Here is a 17038-nt window from a genome sequence, read left to right as displayed (position 1 = left end):
AAAAATAAGGGGTCATGATTAAAAACTTTGATGGGCTACAATCTTGACAAATGACCAACTTCTATAAAATTTAAGTTTAAACATTTTTGAAGAATTTATAAAATGAGGAGCATGCAGGATTCTGTTATTGTTTTAATCTTTTAATGTATCGCAAGTTGTTAAAGATTTGGCAAGCTCATGTACTTGCATAGTTCTCAGATAAATGTACTGGATAGAACTTTGTTGTTGTTTGGGGTTTAGTGCCGTTTCTGAGCACTGGTTGGACTATATACGGCGGCCATTATCACTGGTGGAGGAAAAACCAGGGCAAACCCTGGTAAGATCCACCGGCCTACCGAAAGATACTGGCATCTTTCTCACATACAGTCATTGGCTTAGCCTGAGACTCGATACCACGCGGAGAGAAGTGAGATGGCAGTGATCAGTAAAGGCGAGAGCTTTAAACCACTCGGCCACCAGGGCCCCGGACAGAATTTTAAAATGCTGAACAGTTTTAACATAACGTTCTAAAGTTTTTAAATATCCCCAGGTCCTTCTTGAATATGTGAATTACAATTTAGACTTGTCTGACTCTTACAACTAGCACCTTGCCTAGGACTAGTCCCTGCTGTTTAATAGGCAGGAAGGCTCGACTGATGACGTTCGATCGCACTGGAGATGGGTCTAGGCCCGGCCCTAGGGCAAGGCGAACGAGGCAACCGCCTTGGGCCCAGCGCTTTCAGGAAATCAACTCCGCAATGCAATTTGTTTGGCTTTGGGCCACGCTCATCGCTTTTGCTGCTTGGGCCCCGCATGCGGCCTTGGGCCCCGCACATCCTAAGGCCGGACCTAGGTGGGTCAGATCGAAATGCCCGAAAAACAAAAATTAGGTACATGGGATCGATTTGGTTCCAAGCGAGTTGGTTGAAAACGGAGTACAGATTATAGAGATTCAATATGGATCTGAAATAGAAACAAAATTCTCTTCAATGTCAGATAATCTGGTTCGATATGTATATGTTTGAATGCCAATTTTTGCAATATAATTTCGCTGGTGATATATCTAAAATATGTATAATAATTTCATTTTTTCTGTTATTTTTTCTTTAACTTTCTTAAATTGATATTTAAGCACTTCAGATTGACATCAATATTTCGTGCGCTTTAATATAACTTCATGCATTTGTGTGTGTGCGTGTGTCTTTGCACGCTCATGGGTGTACTTTTTAAACCTTCGCTAAAAAAATGTTGATATGCTGCATTATTTTATTATTATTTTTTCACCGACAATGCCTGTATCGAGTACAACGCATTTAAGAAGCTACTGTGAGTTCCGGTCTTCACTGTGCCAGTTTCTCTAAATCTTCGCGTACCGGATCCTAAACTGTAAATAGAGGTCATGTATACAGGTATTCAAGTTAACAGCTAGTACATTGCATGTAATCTTCTAAGGTAACAACTACGGCGTGGATCTGTAGCTGAACAATTGTGGGTGATAGACAAAATATGTTGGATTATTTTCCGCTTGCACTGAGGAAATAAATACGTAACAGCCTGAGAGAAAAAAAAAATGTCTGACAGCGAAACAGAGAAAGGAGTGTCAGACAGCGAAACCGAGAATTTAATTAATAGCGAGCGTTTCCCGACAGGAGGTTTGAAGACCACTGTTCAACCGATTTTGGCGGAATTTGTCGGAGTTTGTTTGTTTGTCTTTATAGGCTGTATGGTATCACAGAATAACTTACTGACAGCTGTCGCGTTAGCTCATGGACTGACCATCGCATTGCTGATCATCGGTCTGGGATCTATCAGGTTGGTAGCGTAAACACACGCTTGGACGCACACAAGCACCACCTCACGTAAATATACAACTCATGCACACGTATGCCTTGCATATACCAACACCAAAAAAGAGGGGGATCCTGGTGAAGGGAGCGCTCCACCAACCCACCAAAAATAAGGAAAAATCAAAACAAAACAAATATAAGCTGATTACAACCGGAACGTTTTGTAAATTGCAAACTTCCCTTACAGTTGAGTTGCTAACATTATGACCTGGAAAAAAACTTAAAATACAGGAGCTTCTGGTATTTTAACCTTTTAGTTCCCACCTGGGGTTCCAACCCACAAACCTGTTGCTTTACCTAACTATTTAGCCAACCCCCTACCCAGTGATATTCCAGTATAAGCTACTGGGATTAATCAGTAGAATATGCATGCATGCATTAGCATATATTTCTCTATCTGCCTAAAGTATAATAAAATATCTTGGATGGAAGGAACCAACTTCCTCCCTTCGTTCCCTTCCCTATCCCATTAAATGTTCGGTATCTAAGCTCCTGTATTGTATTAAAATTGACAACATGACATTTGTGTAACGGAGTCAGTTGTAAAGTGTATGTGTTCTTGCTTAAATATCCAAGTTTGTCACAGAAGGAAATCATTCAGAAATATTGTTTTGTAACCATTATGAATGGGCCCTTTGTGGTTTTTAGACTAAATCTTACAGTTTATTACCCGCGTGCTCCTGAGGAATTCAAAACACGAGTTAATGTTGCTTGTACCAGGCAGACGTTGACTTCAATAATGTCTGAATGCGTTTCCACCTCCTGAAGTACACCATGTGGCCTGGTTTACTGTCGTTTTATTGATGGAGGAGGAAGAATGATCAGGCATAATGACACTGTTCACAGACTGTTGGCAAGACTATAAGACTATCGTTATAACAAGATACATATGTAACCTGGAAGCACTCACGTAGATGACCAATGCATTTGTTCATGTATTTAAATGACCCGGGTCATTCGGTGGACAACAAAGCTTAGCGAGGCGCAAGCAGTAGCAATTGCATCATCGATACTTAAAGCTCAACATGTCCAGGAGCATAATCACGATGTATACTGTTCTGATCCCTTGTGTAACGGAAATGCTTGAATTCACACAGACTTAAACTTCGATATATTAGAACAACGAAATCAATATATTTTTCTATATGTTATTTGAGGGACCGCTGATTAACATGATTTATGGTATTTTAATGTAATAATGAATAATCTGTCCAAGAACAGCTAGTTTGATTTCTTGTTTATATCTTTATCATGGCAGAGTTAATAAAATTCACCCACCTATCCACTGTGAAAAGAGCATCGCGATTACCAAGAATATTAAAGTTCGTTTATTGACAATTTATATGGATTGAAAATATTTGATTGTATTGTGTGTGTGTGTGTGTGTGTATTTTGGATTGTTAACGTAGCTTAAACAATTTTTGAGTCATATCCAGAGGCGTAGCTATGATATTTTGCGCCCGTTGACAAACTATAAAATTGGCGCCCCAGCCCCCTCCCCGTTTAATCACATTTTTGAATATTACCCTTGTTTACTTATTATAATGTAACGTTGTAAGCCTCATTTTGGTGCCCCTGTATCTTGGCGCCCAGGGACATATGTACCCCCCTGCCCCCCCCCCCCCATCTACGCCTCTGGTCATATCGGTACGATGTCTGCAGTGTGGCAGTTTATAGTGATGTCCAGCACTGGGACATCATGCTACAGACATGTAGCATGATGTCCCACCCAGTCACATTATCCTGACACCAGGCCGACCAGTCCTAACACTAACCTCTTAATGCTGAGCACCAAGCGAGGCAGCTGTTAGTACCATTTTTGTAAGTCTTTGGTATGACTCAGCCGGGGATCTAACCCACGACGTTCCGCATCCGAGGCGGACGCTCTAATCACTAGGCCACCTGAGCGGTCCTGATTTTATTGATGAAATGAAAAGGGCCATAACATTTCTTAGCGTATAGGAATCATTTGTATTTGAAAGAGATTAGCAAAAGGATTGAACCATTTGTATTTGAAAGCTTTTTGGCAAAAGGATGCAATTTTTCAGATTGAATCCAATTCTGGGTGGCTGTTTTTAAGAAAAACGGAAGGTTTATAATGGTTTGCTCTCTTCGAGATGGGGCAAAGATTATGAAGGTTTTTGTTTTTGGAAATGTTTAAATTTTGGTCTGGTTTTCGTAACGTTGCCTATATTGAGTAGCATATTGGCTTTACTTTATAAATTTGGAAGATTTTAATATCAGAATAATCTGTATTGAATTGGTTATGTTCTGTTGCATGTTTTTGTGCGAATTTGTTTAAACGTTTTCTGTCGGTAGTAATCGCTGCCATATTTTATGATGTTTCGGAAACATTTGTACATACTTGAAAATTCCTGGTGTCAATTTACTCCGAAGAGCCTGTAAAATTAAGTTGAACTCGGCCATTTGGATTTTGAGGAAAAAAAGTCCAAATAGTAAATATTGACATACGCATGGCATACGACACTTGACGGAAGCCAAACCATGCCATAAGCTCATTCGACTTTACGGCCAGGTGAGCTTACAACTAATGTGTGTTACCTGTGTGTAGTGTGTTTTACATATCACAGTTGTGTATTGGTTTCAACATGTATTTAGCTCAACTTCACCTGCACCAAACTGATCTCATTTTATGCTGTTATTATTGTTGCTGTGTTTTCTAATATAAAATTGGTCTTCTGAGGCAGTTGGAAATTTTCCCTCAGTCAAAATTGTGTGTGTGTGTGTGTGTGTGTGTGTGATTATGATTTTTAACATAGCTTAAACAATTTTTCAGTCATATCGCTACGATGTCTGCAGTGTGGCAGTTTATAGTGGTGTCCATCAGCGGGGCATCATGCCGCAGACATGTGGCATATGTCCCACCCAGTCACATTATCCTGACACCAGCCCGACCAGTCCTAACAATAACCTCTTAATGCTGAGCGCCAAGCGAGGCAGCTGTTAGTACCATTTTTGTAAGTCTTTGGCCGGGGATCGAACCCACAACCTCCCGCTTCCGAGACGGACGCTTTAACCACTAGGCCACCGGAGCGGTTCAAAATTGTTATTGTGGCCTGTTCGATGAGACTGGAACAGAAACAAGCTGTGTTTATTTCCTCTTTAGGATACCCATAAGACAGAATTGTGTGCAAGGGAATTCAAGGAAATAATAATCTGCAGAATGAATGTAAATTCCTATCTGATGATAATGACTCACCCTTACAAAATCATCACCCATTGTCGAGAAATATATATGCATAGACAAGATGGAGTTTTCAGATGTACTGTATCTATTCTTATAACCTCTCACGAGCATAGACCCTTACAACAAGGCAATACTAATAATAATAATAATGATAATAATAATAATAATAATGTATATTTAATTTACTTTGTTAGTTTTATTTTATTTTATTTCATTACATGTTATTGTAATATAACATTCTATGTTATTCCAGTCTAGAGCTATTCAGAGTATGGAGACAGCGTCTAACGTCATTAATCAATACCTGGTATCGCCCTTCATTCGTGGAATAATATGTAAACTTAGAAAACAACTTAGTCATTACCAGAGTACACAGGAAAGATCAAACGAGACAGCAGACATAATGCAACAGGAATTGAAATCGAATTGTTATAGTACATTCAAGAAGAGTGAACCTTGCTCCAAAACTGGAATCACAACTTTCTTAAATGTTGAAATTTAACCTGTGTGGTGAGTATCATTTGGAAGCCCACTTAGTACTTAGTGATAATTGGTCATTGCAAGCAGAGAATATAGCTACAGCATAGCCTTGATCTTCACCTTGACATTTGTGTGCACAGTTACTGAGGATCTTTCATTCCCATTAGGGGATACTAGCGTAAAGTGCAAAAAGATATATAGGCGTTGTGGAAAAAGTATACATGTTGGCGGATAATGGTAATTGGTGATGAATTGTAGCAATGCAAATTAATAGTACATGACTCGATAAGTGAGAAATTCGTTTCCACAATTATTGTCACAGTCGGTAGAAATACTGATAAAGTAGCTTATAAAACGCGTAAAATACATGCACATCATCCCCATGCAAACGGTATCTAAAATTACTTTATACGAATATTTCCAAAGGGGTCCCAGGTGGCCGAGTGGTCCAAAGCCATAGCCATTACGGATTACTGCCATCTCACCTCTGTCCACCTGGGTTAGAGGCTCGGCCTGTGCCTTTGCTGGTATGTGAGAAAGCTTGCCAGTAGATCCCCGTGGGTATGTGGTTTTTCCCGGGGGTTTTCTGGGTTATTCCTCCACCAGTTACACTGATCGCCATATATAGAATATCATGCACTGGAAAATGCTGTTAAGCTCACAAAAACAACAAAGCGTGGAAACTTGTAATTTTGAAACGAATTATACATATGTGTACTTTATAATTCGAAATGGCGAACCTTTGTAACGTTTACAAATGCACGGATGATTGTTTAGCGTTTTAGTCAGCAAACGATGTTTGCACCAGATATTTATATGTTGTCGCATTTGTATTTAAGAAAAAAAGATTGCAAAGAGTTGCTCCAAACAAACTTTACATTTGACTTTTTGCAAAGTACATATCACTATCGCTCAAAATGTAGTGTCAAGTTGTTAGTAACTATAACCTTCACATTGATAAAGACATGTGAACAACTTTCTAAGAGTATGAAGTAATAAATGTGATGCGGAGTAACATGTATTTGTATTTAATAATACTACCCGTGATGGATAGAGCCAATTATGAGCCCAGCATACGTCTGTGCCTCACCAGCTACATTCTCCTTCACCTGACATTCGGCAACGTTAGCTTCTTCTCTGATGTTTAAGGCTTCTCCGTCTCATACAGCGGCAGAAGACCACATGAAAATAATGTTGCCAAATTTGCCGTCTCATACAGCGGCAGCAGAAAACATATGACAATAATGTTACCAAATTTGTTTCTTCAGCCATAACTGAGTCATCAGTTATCCACGTTAAATGTATAATTGGGAAATATGACAGCAGTAAAGCGGTCGAACGTGACTGACTCAAAACTTCCCCCTTAAAAAGCCAGCCATTAAGCACCCCCAGCATTACTTTCCAGTCTGCGTATCGCTCTGATAGCCTAGTGGTAAGAGCGTCTGCCTCCGATGTTGGAGGTCACGGGTTCGAACCCCGGCCGAGTCATACCAAAGACTTATAAAAAATGGTCCTAACAGCTTCCTCGCATGGCGTTCAGCACTAAGAGGTTAGTGTAGGGACTGGTCGGCCTGGTGTCAGGATAATGTGTCTGGGTGGGACATCATACTGCATGTCTGCGGCATGATGTCCCAGTGCTGGACATCAATATAAACTGCTACGCTGCAGACATCTTAGCGATATGACTGAAACATTGCTAAAGCTACGTTAAAAATCCAAATCTCTCTCTCTCTCTCTCTCTCTCTCAAAAACAGAATGCAAACTAGATTGAAAAGACGCGTGCACCTGTGAGAAATGTCATCGGAAACACGTTAGGCAAGTATATGTCAGGAATTGCTATTGTTGACAATAACAATAAACCTATTTAGATTAAATGTTTTGAAAACAATGACATGGACAACAAGCAACTCCCGAAACGAAAAACTAATGGAAAAATATGACCACTACTCTGATAAAATGCAACAAAGCCGGCGAAAATGAATATCTTCATCTGACTTGGCAAATGGCATTAGAATAAGACACGGGTTCTAGTCATCTGACTTGACCAATGGCATTAGATTAAGACACGGCTTCTAGTCATCTGACGTGGCCAATGGCATTAGATTAAGACATGGCTTCTAGTCATTTGACGTGGCCAATGGCATTAGAATAAGACACGGCTTCTAGTCATCTGACTTAGCAAATGACATTAGAATAAGACACGGCTTCTAGTCATCTGACTTGGCAATGGCATTAGAATAAGACACGGCTTCTAGTCATCTGACTTGGCCAATGACATTAGAATAAGACGCGGCTTCTAGTCATCTGACTTAGCAAATTATATTAGAATAAGACACGGCAGTAGTTAAGGGGGGCACTTTACGGACAATGGGAATTAGCATTACAGACCCCCCTGGGTTAGATTACGGACAATGGAAATTTAACATGGCGAAAAATCGTGGGTCAGATTACGGACAAGGGGAATTAACATGGCGATAAATCGTGGGTCACTCTACGGACAAGGGGAATTTAACATGGCGATAAATCGTGGGTCACTCTACGGACAAGGGGAATTTAACATGGGGAATAGTTTGGGCTTGTTTAGGGACAAGGGGAATGGAACATGGGATTTTTTTCTTTTTAAAAAAGGGGTAGGCAATTCAAAGACTATCTCTTTTCGAGAAATATGGCTGGCCCTGAAAAGGGCCTTTGGGTTTTCTTCTTCTTCTAATTTCTTCTTTTCCTCCACCAAGTTCTTATTTTATCTCCTACACTCTTCTTCTCTTTCTTTTTTTTCTTCTCCTCCTCTTCTTTCTTCTTCTCTTCCTCCTCTTCTTTCTTCCTCTTTTCATTTTCTTCTTCTTTTTCAATTTTTTCGTTCCAGTTGCGTATTCTTATTCTTTCCTCTTCATCCTCCTTCTCCTCCTTAATCTCTTTCATGACACCACTAATCTTGTCCTTTGCTTTCCTTAAGTTATTAATTTCCATCTTCACACGATGGGGACTATAGGAATAATGGTCTTCAACCAGTCTTAATAGCATCTGTTCCATTATTCCTAAGTTGTCTAAAACGTCTTGCAAGGTTTGTATTTTGTCGATTTGGTTTGACGCCATCTTCTTTTTATTCTTTGCAGAATGGTTTTGACGACGAACACTGTGGGTTATTATAGTGAAAGCGCGGACGTGATGGAAAACATCCCCCTAAAAAACATAAAATGGATCTTACCTAGATCATGACCCAACAACGCGCGAACGTGAAGGAAAACATCCCCACTTTTCTCATTTCATATAATATAACCCTAACTATACTCTCCACATACGCTAAGAAACAATAAAGAAACCCATAATCTACTATTCACACAAACTTACTTTATTAGTTACTAACACAAACACACAATCACATACACTTCCACTATTAATAAAGAGTTAGTGTTTATTTTCACACTACTCTACCTACACACATTGGCAAATCGATCGTTATTTCTTTTCTAGAGTATTGGGTAGCCCTGAAAAGGGCTGTTTTGTTTGGAACTTCATGGACACCTGGTTAATGGTGGCACCTTCCAGGCCTGGCGCCACATACACATCTTATCCCCCAGTTACTTTTTACCTTTTGGGGGGAGAGAGCAGAGGCAGGATATGTCGCTTCAGAATCCCAATTTTCGCTCTCTGGGATTTTGAAATTTCTTCTCTCCTTTTCCTCCTCCTCTTCTTTGTTTCTTCTTTCCTCTTTATATCTTCTTTCTTCTTCTTTATATCTTCTCTCCTCCTCTTCTTTGTTTCTTCTTTCCTCCTCTCTTATCCTTCCCTCCTCGACAATGGCTTCCGCGGCCAGTTCATTTAATATGCGCCTGGCATATTCCAGATGCACATGAAGCTCCAACAGTTTCTCAAGTCTCGCGTTCATTTTTTGGTGTTGATCAATCAACAAGGGTAGCTGGACTGCCGAACGAGTTTCAATTTATACTGAAAGCGCGGACGTGAAGGAAAACATCCCCCTAATAACATAAAATTCATCTTACCTAGATCATGACCAAAAAAAAAACAACAACGCGCGGACCTAAAAGAAACACTCACTCACTTTTTTATGCTACCCATCACTATTGTAAAAATTTTTATAAATCACTTCAATAGACTATCCACATACGCAAGGCAATCCAATCTAACCCCAAATATACACCTCAAACAGTCCAAAAAAAAAAAAACATCATTTTAATCTACTATCCACACCAACTTACTTTATCACTTACAAACACAATCACACAAACACACAAACACATACCCTCACATTTTTTAAGAAAGAGTTAGTGTTTATTTTCACACTACTCTACCTACACACATTGGCAAATCAATCGTTATTTCTTTTCTAGAGTATTGGGTAGCCCTGAAAAGGGCTGTTTTTTTGTTTTGCTATGGCAATCTTTTTTAGTTTCTAAGAATGCGATGTCCTCTGAGGATAGACTTTCTGGCGATAGGTCTGCTTCTTCGGAAAGAGAAGAAGAACTCTTTGGTGTCGATACGGCAATCGACAAAGCCTCTGTCAGGTTCAGGTTGCTGCTGCTGTTGTTGCTGTTGTTGCTGCTGTTGCTGCTGTCTCTGAAGTCTGTACTTCTCTGTCCATTCTTCTTTTTCCCTGTTCATTTCTTCTCTGAAGAGCTCTTCTATCAGGTCTTCAGTGATTTTTAACATTCTCACATTCTCTATTTCTTCTGGCTTCGGTATCAGCCTGTGTCTGACCCTATGCAAATTCACGTAGGCTTCGTTGAGCTTGGCTAGTTTGGAACACATCTTCTTAGGAGGATGAGTCGACAATGGATGGTTAGACTGGAAACAACCCCGGTTCTTATAGTGAAAGCGCGGACGTGAAGGAAAACATCCCCCACACGGTTTTCGAGTCGCAACGTTCAGTGAGTGTCATGAGAGGGATAGTAAGAAATGAAAGAGCATCAATCCAACATTCTTATAGCTAAACAAAAGACAAAAGCATTTTTTCAAAACACAACATTTTTATTCAAAAATCACTTAACACTAAACAACAACTCTAACATGTTTAACAATAATCCAACACTATAACATCTAACCATTTTTTTCTAATCACAAACATTTTTTCTCAATGCACAATCTACTTTAAACAGGGCTGACAACGTTGTGAATGAAATTGTGATTTCCACTGTTGGAAATCATTAGGCCATTGATGGACACTACGTTTCCTAGCTTGAGACAAAAGATAAGCATAATGGTCACAAAACCATCGATCTACTTTCACATCGTTTCTAGCAGAAGAACGAGGATCGAAATGAGTCACTAAATGTTCTAAGGAATAGCCCAGGCTGCGATGATGCAGAAAATACACACAGTACTGTCCACACACCAAGGAATCTGTGCCTTGTAATTTCACATTATTGAATCGGGTGGTTTGAGCATTTCTTCTCATAAAGTCGATGATATCGTCTTCCAAAGGGGGCAATCCGTACGAATCGAAATATTCCACACATCCTTCTTGAGGAAAGTAGACGGCTACCCAGTGGGTTCCTGGGAGATGACTGTCGTCCGTGTTGATCACATAAGCTTGATGGTCTTTAGGTTTGCGATGAGGGAGTTCATCTTTAGCACAGACGACATGATTCCAAGAAGCCGTATACGAACTGTGGTTCAAAAGGTAATAAAGTTCCCAGGTATCCATTGATTTGTGTTTTTTTCTTCTTCACAGGTAATAATAAGTCGTCAATTCGATTCTGACTTTTTGCTTGAAAATGTCTGACGAATAAACGGTTATTCGTTCTGTTTCCTCACTCTGATTCAGGAGAGCTTCGATACGATGGATCTCTTGAGTGGTTAATGGTGGACAAGAATGTTCACGCAAGTCTTTATACCACTGGTGCAACACGTCTTTGTTCGAGATGAGACTCCAAGCTTCGTCCAGATACTCGTCCAATTTTTCTTCTTGACTTAACATCAGGCATTTATCGTGTTGAATTTGACTGGGATGATCGTTTTGACATCCATAGCAATTTTTCTTGATCAATTCCGTCATTTTGTCGACCAAGTGTTTGGCAAAACAGGAGACTAAATGGGCTTCTTGTTCTGGCCATCTTGACTTCATCATGATCACTTCTTCTTCCACAGTCTCCTTACATTTCATGTCCAAAGTTTCTCCACTAGGTAAAGAGGGATAACAGTCTTCCATGGCTTTCTAATAGTCTAGAATGACTTCTCTCAAACTGTTGATTTCTATCGTATTGTCAAATTCTGCATACAGGATGACGTTCAACGTTGGATCAGCAGGGTCTCGGTTTGCAAACTGAATTTCCACACGAATCTGGCCTGATTTTATAGGGTGGAAATGTCCCTCGTCGCTGCCTTGGTCTGGAGTGAAATCGAAAGCCCACAAAGCATAGCCTCCTACATAATCGTCGTACGTAATCCCGTGACTGGTGTTGGTCCCTAACTGTCCCGTGGCTTCGTACAGGGACAAGTACGATCTCAAGTAATTGTTCTGGGCAAAGTTAGGCTCAAAGGGTCGTGTACACAAGGTCTTGCCGTCGCGACTGACTTCGATTTTGGACACGCTAGAGTGTCGAAACTCAAAAGGATTTTCGTTGTGAAGTCCATTGAAAGCTGAATTCCTGACGATACCAACGATCAAACGTTTGGGTAACTGCCCTTGGAACAGATGATCTTCGATCATGGATCGCTGTCCAACAGGAATGGTGAACGTTTTCACTTCTACGCGTCGTATCGGATACTTGGCGGTCGTTCTGCTCAACGTCTGACTGATGTCGTTACCTACTTTAGGTAACACTTCTACGCGACGCACGTAGAGCCTGGCTTCTTGAATGATGGTTTTGTAAGTGGCATCATTAGCCATCAAATGGAAAGCAGCACTACTGCGATTCAGTCTCAGGCGGATATCCACTCCGTTCAGCAAATACTTTTCTTGTAACCACATGTCCAAATGCAAACGATCCATCAGTTCTAAACTTCGCCCTTGCAGAATTTTAGTTCTACGTGTGTTAAACCCCACGTTGTGAGGATTGTCATCTTCTGTCAGGGCTGTGTCGCTAAACGTGCCTGCACCTGCCGTGTCAGGTTTCCATACCACGCAAGCATCCAGATGAGTATTCTTGGCTTCTTTTCCGTACGTCAAGAGATTTTCCAAGTAGGCACGATATGGGTAAGTATCCATGCTGCTGCTGACCAGTTTGTTATTCAAGTACAAGTCCACTTCGCTGAACAAGGAATGCATGAAATTGTTGACGGGCGCTACCCTATCATTGGCTCCAGGATTGGTGTTGTCAGTTTTGATCACTTTGACTTTCAAATACAGGTAACTGCTATTCAGATCGATGTAATCTTCGGGTTGTCCTTTGATTTCGAACTCGATGGGAGCGGAATCCGTCAAAGAGGAGACGGGATGAAATTCCACCCACTGGGATTCTTGCATCGTCATCATGGTGGGGGGCATGGCAAACATATCCAGTTCCGTCTTGGAACAAGCACATGACTCTCGGTGCATCATTTTTTTTCTGTGTCTCAATAATCGAAAACGTCTAAGTCTCGAACGGTTCTTCTTTTCTTGGCTTTTCTAGCTTGAAGTCTGGTGAAAGGGTGTTTTCTTCGTCGTCTCTTTCTGCCTTGTCCTTGCTGAATGCCTGACTCGGTAGCGTGCAGGGCATTTATAGGTGTGTCTCGGCGACCCAAAATGTCTTTGCCCGTTTGCAGCAAGACATTTTTGCCTGCCCTCATGAAGGCTTCTTTAGGGTTTTGTTTGTCGATGATGACATTTTGGAGAAATTCTTTGCCTTGTGTCAGTGCCGCATCTTTCAAAGCGTGCAATCCGCGTGTCACCATCGGTTTCAACACCGGGGCCACCGAACGAAAGGCCGATTTTAACATATCTCCTAAACCGTGTCCTCGCTGTCGAGCAACTCCTCGGTACACTGGATACATGACTTACTTACGAGTCGTGAGAGAACCGTTTTCGAAAATGGAGTTTCACCGTGACTTTTCCTTTGGTGAATGGAATATTTTGTCCCAAATCTCCTTTTATAGTAATGTTGACCGTGTCCAAATACGACTTGCTGACAGGCAAATAGTGAGGATGGACAAATTCGCGGTGGACGTGATAAGTGTTTCCACCTTCCTCGTCAGCGTTTGTGGCAGAATCCACTTTGAAAGGAATGACACGCAGTAACGGTACGGAGGTGTGTCCCACCACGTTGTACTCCACCACATCGGAGTACACAAACATCAAATTCAGTCCTTGGTTCAGTTCTACCGGGGAACGAAAATACCTGGCAAAAGAATCGTTGTCAGAAATGACTGGTAATTCGTTTTTTTCTTCTACTTTCTTCCTCATCTCCATGTTCCCGCCCAACATGTCAAACAATTCAGGACAAAATACAATGAACACGATTTTACTCGGCTCAATTTTCATCAAGAAGCGACGAGCTGCTTTGTGGTACTCCATGGTGACCTTTTTTTGGGCAAGCTCCAAAGCTTTCAGAAACACGACATTAAACCTGGAGCTTATGGTGCTGACCAAATGTTGACCACTAAAATAATAGCCTGGGTTAATCAACAAGTGGTAGGTCCACGTTTGAGTTTTTTCATTATAGGTTTTATTGTCATATTTGACATTATTCAAGTGCTTTTTCAATTGCTCGTCATGAACTTCCACATCAAATGTATTTTGATTGGGAAGGACATTGAGGACTTGGGTCGGGTGAATCATTTCCACTAAAGCCACTTCCCAATGGGCTTCGTGATCTAAGGGGATGGCCTGAGGTAATTTGGCCGTGTAACAGCACAACGTGTTCTTGGGAAACACCTCCATGGAACTGTCACTGGGTAAGGTTAAGTAAAATTGGTTTTGGTGACTCATAATTCCAGAGTTCTGTGGTTGTCCGAGGGGTTACTGGACGTCAGAGGCGTGTCTCCGCCCAAAATGGGGTTCTGGTTGTGGTTGTTGTTGGAGTGGTGACTGGCACTGGCACTAGACACAACGTTCCCGTTCGAGGAGAATTTCAGGGAGGGATTGGGAAGCAGGTAACCGATGCAACTGCTCAATAAAATGGTCCACAATTGTTTGTCTCCTTGTTGCAAACTCAAATTGGCGATGGCTGCCCCGATGACACAATACACCACGAAGATTTGGCAGAAAAAGACGATTTGCGTTTTAGGCACACGTTCTCCACACCACACCCACAAGGGTTGTTTTTGTAAATCTTGCACAGAAGAACTAGGTGAAGAAGGAGGAGTGGTCGACGTAGCTGCGTCAGCTGTGTGAAAGGGCATGATGGTCACTTCTTCTTTTTATAGTCGATGACTTGCGAAGCGTCGATCCAAGAATCGAAACTGGGTGGATATCCTTTCCAACGTACTTTGACTTCTTTGACACGTCGTTTGCCCACTTTACGGGTTCTGCGTTCGAGAATGCTTTCGATGTCGTACACGTCGTCTTCTTTTTTGGTGACACGTTGTAACTCGGGCAAATAAAACGTTCCTTTGAGTACTTCTCCGTTCATGTCTTCCAATTTATAGACGGCAGGATGACGGCCATGCACTCGTCCAGTGACACGAAACAATTCGGTCGTCCAGTTAGGTAAGTAACCTTTGTCGAAAGTGCGTTTGGTTTTGCCAATGCGCACCCAATCTCCTACGGCTAACTCTCCACTTTTCTTGGGGACAGCCCTCGTCGGGGACGTACCGAACAGGCGCTCGAACACCAGCACTTCGTTGTCGGGAGTCACGTCTTGCGGGGCACGTCCGATGCTTCGATGGTAAGATTGGTTGTACGCTTGCACCAGATGCGGTAAGATGTCGATGTACTTCAGAGTGTGGTGATGCGTAAAATATTTCCACATGCGTTCTTTCAAAGTGCGTTGAAAACGTTCCACGATGCTGGCTTTGGTTTCGGGATTCTCGGTGGTAAAAAAATGAATGTCACGTTTCTTTAATTCTTTTTGGAAAGCTTGGTTCAGAAATTCGGTGCCTTTGTCCGTTTGCCATCGAAGAGGGTGACGGCCACTTTGTTTCAACACTCGTTGCAGGGCTCGCACTAACTCGCTGCTGGATTTGGAAGTCAAGGGCACGACCCAGGCAAATTTGGAAAAGACGTCGATGACACAAAACAGATATTTGTAGCCACGATTGTAGCTGGCCAAATGAGAGACATCGGCTAAATCGGCTTGCCATTGATGATCGATGCCTTCCACTCGGGTGCGACTTCTGGCAAACTTGCGTCGAATGGGTTTGTGTAAAGTGTAGGTAGCTTGTTCTTGTAACCATCGTTGCACTTGAGGTAAACGGAGACTTTTCAGTCGCGTTTTGGCAGCACGATACAATTTTTGAACTCCTGCGTAACCTGCAGGATGCGAGGGATCGTAGTAAATGCTGGCTAAGACTTTTTCCATTTTTTTATTTTGTGTTGGTGTGTTAATAAGTCACCCACTCTTCGGTGATGCTACTTTGGGTGGGACGAAAGGGTGGTCTGGAAACAGATTTACGTGTCCGATGGGCTACGGGAGTAGAAGTCGAAGGTAGTGGTGGTGGTGGAGGTGGCAATGGAATGGCTTTGGTTTTCTTTTCTTTTTTCACTTCTGGTTTCCCTTCTTTCTTTTTCACTTCTGTCGAAGGAGGCGTGGACATCATCTTTTTAACCCAAGCTTTCATTTCTTCTCGTTGGGGTGTGGGGGACGGGGTCAACAAGGATGCTGCAATCTTACTCGAAATGGGAGCTGCTGACGGTGTTTGAAACACTTCGCGCATCTCTTCTTCCTCAGGTCTTTGTGGGGTAGCATCTCTGGTGACCCTTGGGGATGGTAGTGGTGGTGGTAATGATGATGATGGTGCTGGACTTTTCATCAAGGTCTTAAAATCTTTCAGAGTGGGTAAAGCTGTTTCGTCTAAAGCTTTCTGGTGAAAGAGTTGCAGTCGTTGCAAGAGTTGACCGTACTTTTGCGATTTTTCTGTTTCGGACAAATCTTGGCGATCCATCAAGGATTGCAATTCGTGTTGTAACTGGGACATCTCGCTCAAATTGGGATTGGGAGGTAAATGCGGGGTGCGTTGTTCTTGCCATCGATGGTATTCCATCCATCGTTTGTAAGGCACTAAAGCTAGTTTTCGTCCTTCCATGGGTTGTCAGGGGTCGATTCTGAGATCTTGGGACTTCCGAGGGCCTTTTTATCTTGCTCCCACCAGTCCTCCCAACATGGTTCCCAAGACTCCTTTCAGTATGGGGCCTAACAAGAGAGGTAAAATGCTTCCACGTTGGACCAACATCTTCTTTTTTTGACGAATGGGAATTTTCTTTCGAACCATTTGGCGAAGAACATGACGATGTTTGCCTAAGCATTGTTTCTGGTGTTTGGACAAAGGGATCGTGCCTTTCAAAACGTTCAAACAACATTCGCACACGGTATCGATGACCTCTTTGGAGGCCGTTTGAATGAGTTTTTTTCGTAGGGGTGAAGAAGCTTTGGACAGGACAGATAACATGTCCCCATGTTTAGCTAAACGTGGTGGCAGTCCTTTTCTTTTC

At 41.8% G+C, this 17038-nt stretch overlaps 1 protein-coding gene across 1 annotated transcript in view; it reads left to right on the top strand.

Moving 5' to 3' along the window:
• The first annotated feature begins 1405 nt into the window (after positions 1 to 1405).
• LOC149806176 (aquaporin-8-like) overlaps positions 1406 to 17038 on the top strand; it is a 35333-nt gene continuing 19700 nt past the window's right edge. The window contains exon 1 of the mRNA XM_089951089.1: positions 1406 to 1791. Coding sequence (XP_089807215.1) covers positions 1550 to 1791 — 242 coding nt within the window. The 5' untranslated portion in view covers positions 1406 to 1549. The remainder of the gene's footprint in view (positions 1792 to 17038) is intronic.

The sequence above is a fragment of the Sinohyriopsis cumingii genome, chromosome 2 (assembly GCF_028554795.1).
Source record: "Sinohyriopsis cumingii isolate HCF-2022 chromosome 2, ASM2855479v2, whole genome shotgun sequence".
NCBI classification, from domain to species: domain Eukaryota; kingdom Metazoa; phylum Mollusca; class Bivalvia; order Unionida; family Unionidae; genus Sinohyriopsis; species Sinohyriopsis cumingii.
This window is presented reverse-complemented; position numbering and strand designations above follow the sequence as displayed.